We start from the raw sequence: 6,659 nt of genomic DNA, 5'->3' as shown, positions 1-6,659 counted from the left end.
ATGGCCCAGGCTGAATCAATCAGCACGTTACGGCGTAGACGAGGCGCCCTAGCCCGTGGACTAGCAGCCATAAGACGCGAACTCGATGAATACGAAGCGTCCGGGAAGGCAAACAGACTCGTCCTAACATCTTGCCGCAGCTCGTTCGATGAACTTTGGAAGAGGATACTCGAGGTTCAATACGAGTTAGATGTGTTAGATGAGGGGGAAGATGCGCGTGTAGATTCGTTATCGCAAGAGCATCGGGAGCTTGACGTGCGGTTCCTAGGGCTCTTTGAGCAAATCTCAGCAACAACCCCGTCGACTACAAACATAGGTGAGACACGCCGGAAACCAGAGCCAACCACCGTTCCAGAGGTCCGCGTGCCCCAATTCGACGGCGCCCTCGAGAACTGGACCTATTTCTACGACACGTTCTCATCCATAGTGGACCGTAACGAAAGTTTGACGAATGTCCAAAAGTTCCAGCATCTACGCTCATCTATAACTGGACGGGCCGCACAGAGTATCCAGTCATTAGAACTCACAGAGGCCAACTATTCCATCGCGCTTGACACACTGAAGGACAAGTTCAATTGCCCCCTCCAAATCTGCATGCGCCATTGGAATTTGATGCGCAACTATCCGGAAATCAAAAAGGAAACTCCAGAAGCCCTAGAGGATTTGTTGGAAACCCTCAGCGTAAATCTAAAAGCGCTCGAACACCTAAAACAGCCCGTCACATCGAACATAGCGATGATCGAATTGATCGCGTCGAAATTGCCCTCGTCCAGCCTGCGTAAATGGCAACGCACACTGCCCCGCCAACAGGTGCCCTCCTATCAGCATCTGATAGACTTTCTCAAAACACGGGCGAACGGGACTCAATTCCTCTCTAAAGAGAAGGAATCAAAAGGGTCAGCCCACAAACACCACCGTCAGCGGACCACCATACCGCATGGGCGAACCCTTGCTACAACCATCAGAACGGTGGTGTGTCCGACCTGCAACGGGCCTCACGATATCAGACACTGCAAAGTCTTCAAGGCCAAATCAGCGACCAAACGTTTTCAGATCGTGAAGAAGGCATCGTTATGTATAAATTGCCTAGGCAGAGGACATTCGCTGACACAGTGTACATCGGGTTCGTGTCGTATCTGCGGTCACCTACATCATACTTATCTACACCGCGAACAAACCCAGGTAGACTCACGGTCGTCGAGCGGTCGATCTTCGAGCGGTCGATCGTCGAGCGGGCGATCGGCAAGCGGTTGGTCGCCGAGCAGTCGGTCGTCGGACAGTCGCTCATCGAGCGGTCGGTCGTCGGGCAGTCGCGCACCGAGCGGTCGGTCGTCGGGCAGTCGCGCACCGAGCGGTCGGTCGTCGGGCAGTCGCGCACCGAGCGGTCGGTCGTCGGGCTGTCGCGCACCGAGCGGTCGGTCGTCGGGCAGTCGTTCGTCACACAAGCGAGCCCCCACCGGACAATCACCATCTGGATCTTCGAAGTCGCGGTCGTCCCACAAGTCGAGGCGAACATCCGACACTTCACGGAGACGGACATCTTCGTCTCCAAGAGGGACGAAAGAGCATGCCTCGTACGAGTCACACTCAGCCCGGATCCAGAACACCACCCCAACCTTCTCGTCCAAGTCCCAACCGGGGCACAACTGACTGTCTGAGACTACGACAGCAAGGGGGATCGGACTAGCAAACACATCTCCCCATACCCCTCTGCATCATGATCTGTTGGCCACAGCACAGATCAAGGTTTTGAACAAACAGGGACAACCAATCCGAGCCCGAGCCTTACTCGACACTGGGTCGAGCATGAACTTCATGACGGACAAGCTCGCGAATTCCCTCGGTATAAAACAAGGGAGATGTGCGATCCAGATCGGAGCCCTCGACAATTTGAGCACCACGGCAAAACGATACACCACGGCCACAATCACGTCGACGGACGGCAAGTATAAGAAAACTTTGAGATTTCTTATTATCCCCGCCATATCGACCTTCATACCAAGCGAGCCCATCGACCCCTCGAGTCTGGGATTACCCAGAAATATTCAACTAGCCGATCCCCAATTCCATTGCCCAGCCCCGATCGATGTCTTACTTAGCACCGGATCAACATTTGCGTCGCTGTGCATCGGGCAGGTCAACCTGGCGCAACCAGACGAACCTGAACTACGTCTACAAAAAACACGGTTCGGCTGGGTAATCGGGGGGAGTCCAGCGTCCCAAACCGCGATAAATACGTTCCACGCAACTACAACGGCTCTGCAAGAGGACCTCGCACGGTTTTGGGAGATCGACGAGGGACCGGCCACTACGCATCTTTCGGAATCTGAACGACTATGTGAAGAACATTTCCGAAACCATGTCCGACGAACCAAGGAAGGCAGATACATCGTTGCCCTACCATTCAACGAAAAGCTTTCCTCACTAGGGTCATCGAAGGCCGCTGCAATGAGCAGGCTCGCCTCTCTTCATCGCCGATTCCAACGCGACAAACAATATGAAACCGCGTACAGTGCTGTGATCCAAGAATATTTAGACTTGGGTCATATGACGAAGATCAACACGGATCACGCCACCGACCAAGGATATTATTTACCACATCACGGCGTGATCAAGGAATCGAGCGACACCACCAAGCTCCGAGTTGTGTTCGACGGCTCAGCTTCAAGTACCACGGGAGTGTCCCTAAACGACGCCCTTCATACGGGCCCGAAATTACAGGAAGACCTGAGACACATCCTATTGAGATTCCGGTCATTTCAATATGTCCTTACCGGCGACATCGAAAAAATGTACCGTCAATTCATCCTACGTCCAGAAGATCGTCCTTATCAAAAGATTCTGTGGCGTGTTGACAACGGAGAGATCGAAACTTACCGACTCAACACCGTAACGTTCGGTCTATCCGCAGCCCCGTATCTGGCCATCCGGTGTCTCAAACAGCTGGCAGAAGACGAGGGACCTCGATTTCCGAGAGCAGCGCAGATCCTACGGCGAGACTTCTATGTCGACGATGCGTTGACCGGAGCCGATACGAAGGACGAAGCCTTATCAGTCAGGAATGATCTCACGAACTTACTTAAGCTAGCCGGTCTAAATATCCGCAAATGGGCATCAAACGATCGGGATCTGCTACGAGGACTACCTGAGGAAGACACCAACCAGAAATTACATCTCGGTGAGTCATCTACGTTAAAAACACTCGGCGTCTTTTGGGATTCAGCCGACGATGCCATACTATATTCAGTCAAGACGAACAGTGACACCTCCCGAGTCACAAAGCGATCAATCAGCTCCGTCATCGCACAAATCTATGATCCACTGGGATTGCTCTCGCCGGTAATCGTTCGAGCAAAAATGATTATGCAACAGATCTGGACATTGAAGGTAGATTGGGACGAATCCCTTCCGACAGACGTACACACCGAATGGATCAAATACCACACCCAATTGCCGTTGTTAAATGCGGCAAGGTTCCCTCGGAAGACCATCATAGAATCCGCAACGAAAATTGAGCTACACGGATTCTGTGACGCTAGCGAAAGGGCATATGGGGCGTGCGTCTACGTGCGGACGACGGACCGAAAGAACAATATTTGGAATCGACTCCTCACGGCGCGGTCGAAGGTAGCGCCGCTCAAATCGCTCTCCATACCACGTCTCGAATTAAGCGGGGCACTTCTTCTGACATCCTTGATTTCGTCAATACGACAGGCCCTGACGACCAAGATATCGAGGATAGTATACTGGACTGACTCCACCATCGTGCTCCATTGGATCAGGTCTTCGCCGCACACCTTGAAGACATTTGTGGCGAATCGAGTCGCTGAGATACAGACCAAGACCAATATCTCCGACTGGCGTCATGTGCCTACCGACGATAATCCAGCGGATCTCATCTCCCGAGGCCAGACGCCCAAGGAATTCCTATGTCCGTCCATTTGGAAAAACGGGCCAAGGTGGCTCCTGCAAAGCGACAACTATTGGCCGGTCTGGAATCCGACACCGGTAGTCGACCTCCCGGAGCAAAAGAAGACGATCTGTCTGAAGACGACTATTAACGATAACACACTCCTCCATCGTTATTCGTCTTGGCCAAGACTAATAAGAATCGTCGCCCGGTGTCTTAGATGGAGACATAAGCAACACCGATCTGCCCATCTCACCACAGACGAACTGACTGCAGCGCACAACCGACTCATAAAAATCGTCCAATCCAGTCATTTCGCGCCTGAAATTCGGATCCTCCAGAAAAATCGAAGCGAGGACGTTGGAGGGAAACTACAGCCATTAAACCCCTTCCTCGACGAAGATGGGCTACTCCGGGTAGGAGGACGACTAGCCAACTCCGCCATACCCTTCAGCCAAAAACACCCGATCATCCTACCAAAGTCCCCGGTGACAGAGCTAATTATAGAGCAAGAGCACCGGAACAATCATCACACGGGGACACAAGCTACACTATACGCGGTGAGACTGCGCTATTGGCCAATCGACGGCCGTAGCCAGGTATGGCGCACTCTCAGAAGGTGCGTCCGCTGCTGCAGAGCCAACCCTCCACCAGTGGAATACTTGATGGGTGATTTGCCAGAGGCGCGTATTACCGAATCGCGGCCGTTCACGAACGTCGGAATCGACTACTGCGGCCCATTCTACATCAAGGAGAGGAGGGACCGCAACCGACGTAAAATCAAGACGTACGCCGCCATATTCGTCTGTCTGGCGACAAAGGCGGTCCACATAGAGTTAGTCAGCGACCTAACCACCGACGCCTTCTTGGCCGCGCTGCGCCGTTTCATCTCGCGGCGAGGATACTGCGCAACGATCCTCACCGACAACGGCACCAATTTCGTTGGGGCTAACCGGGAACTGCAAGAACTCCGGACGCTATTGCAGTCCGACGACCACCAGGATAGGGTACAGACTTTTCTCGCCGACCGACAAATACAATGGCGTTTTAATCCCCCGAACTCACCACATTTTGGCGGTCTATGGGAAGCCGCGGTTAAAGCGTTCAAACGCCATCTCATCCGCGTGGTCGGCACGGAACTCCTGACCTTTGAGCACCTCAACACCCTCGTGATAGAAATTGAGGCCATTCTCAATTCACGCCCACTGACTCCCATCTCATCCGATCCGAAAGATCCTCCTGTCCTCACTCCCGGACATTTTCTGATCGGTGACACACTAACCAGTTTACGGGAGCGTGATTTCAGGGCAATTCCATCAGGCCGGCTATCCACTTGGCAGCGCATTCACCAGATTAAGCAGCACTTCTGGAGCAGATGGTATCGAGAATACCTAAATGAGCTAACCCGCCGCAACAGATGGGACAAGGGCAAACATAGCATTCGTGAAGGCACCGTAGTAATCCTCAGGGAGGATAACGTGCCCTCTATGCAGTGGCCTTTGGGCCGCGTAATCAAGGTCCATCCAGGAGCCGACGGAATCATCCGGACCGCTACCGTGCAGACGGCAACAAGCATCCTGGACCGCGGTGTCAAAAGACTGGTCCCCTTACCCATCCACCCAGATCCAGACGAGGCCGAACGTCCACACGGAACGAAGGAGGTCATCAACGACACACCTGACTCCACAGCCAGAATTTGATCGGTGCCCTCTCAACGGGGGGAGGATGTTACGCCGCCTAAAACATCTGCACGCCAGCCCGCGCGACCGGACAACAACCGACCTGCGTAACGTCACTTCGACCCTCAATAAACCTAAGGGCCCACCATAACTTTCACTTTCCTGTATTGTTTCGCCATGTGTCGTCAATCTGTTTATCCTGAAGAATGTCTTAAGCCTAAAAGTATGTTCGACGCACATCTGGTTTTTTAGAGAGGTCCTTGGGTTTATTAGTCGCACTTAAAACACGGAGAAAGCGGGTATGCACCCATGAGGAAAATCTGAATAGCCCTGTAATAAAACAAGCTAGATTTTTCTCACGCACACAGTCATCTATCCACCACGATGGTAGGAGACTCCCTACTCATCCCTTCGAGCAGTAATGCAGGTCATGACCAATCGACACCTCGGTTCGTTACCCTCACTTTTCCTAACGAAATTGGGAACAACGAATCCGCGTTCTTTAGGCACAGGGGCACACCCACACCGAACTTTTCTTCCGTATGAAAAAAGGAGCGACAATCAGTCTAAAAACTAACGTCTAACGCGGCAGTCTACACATAGCGCGAGAGTCGCATACTTCACGCAAATCTTTTGTCGGTTCTCGGTGTTGTCGAACATACATCTTCTCTCCTAAATATATTATAGTGCTAAGTCCATTAATACATTAATTTCCATTATAAGAGCCCTGCTCTAGCGTACATATCTATCGCATCTTCGTGCGACAAGTTGTTGACTATTTGTTTCTCTACGTCAGTGTAATCTAAGTGTTGGAAATATATAATTTATAATTCTGTGAATCACAGTGTTATACAAACTCAATCACCCCTATTATCTCAACGGAAATCAGGGGATCGATCAATTCGTGGTGTCGATTGTTATAATCGTAACGGGGATTTACGACCCCCGTTGACGTCTCTCCTCGCGATTACGTCTCCCCGCGATTGGTCGAAATTACATCCTTCCACCCACAAAGTAACGGATCGTTAGAACGGACACACGCAGTAGTAACAGACATGTTAAAATCGATA

The 6,659-nt window shown here is 51.9% G+C and overlaps 1 protein-coding gene across 1 annotated transcript; it reads left to right on the top strand.

Moving 5' to 3' along the window:
• On the top strand, positions 1–5,610 carry LOC143303931 (uncharacterized). Its single transcript, XM_076626138.1, has 2 exons — positions 1–1,123; positions 1,736–5,610. The coding sequence occupies exons 1-2, from the start codon at positions 1–3 to the stop codon at positions 5,608–5,610; spliced, it is 4,998 nt and encodes a 1,665-aa protein (XP_076482253.1).
• Positions 5,611–6,659: the final 1,049 nt, after the last annotated feature.

The sequence above is a fragment of the Bombus vancouverensis genome, chromosome 17 (assembly GCF_051014615.1).
Source record: "Bombus vancouverensis nearcticus chromosome 17, iyBomVanc1_principal, whole genome shotgun sequence".
NCBI classification, from domain to species: Eukaryota; Metazoa; Arthropoda; class Insecta; order Hymenoptera; family Apidae; genus Bombus; species Bombus vancouverensis.
Note: the sequence above shows the minus strand (reverse complement) of the source record. Positions and strands in the feature narration are given on the sequence as shown.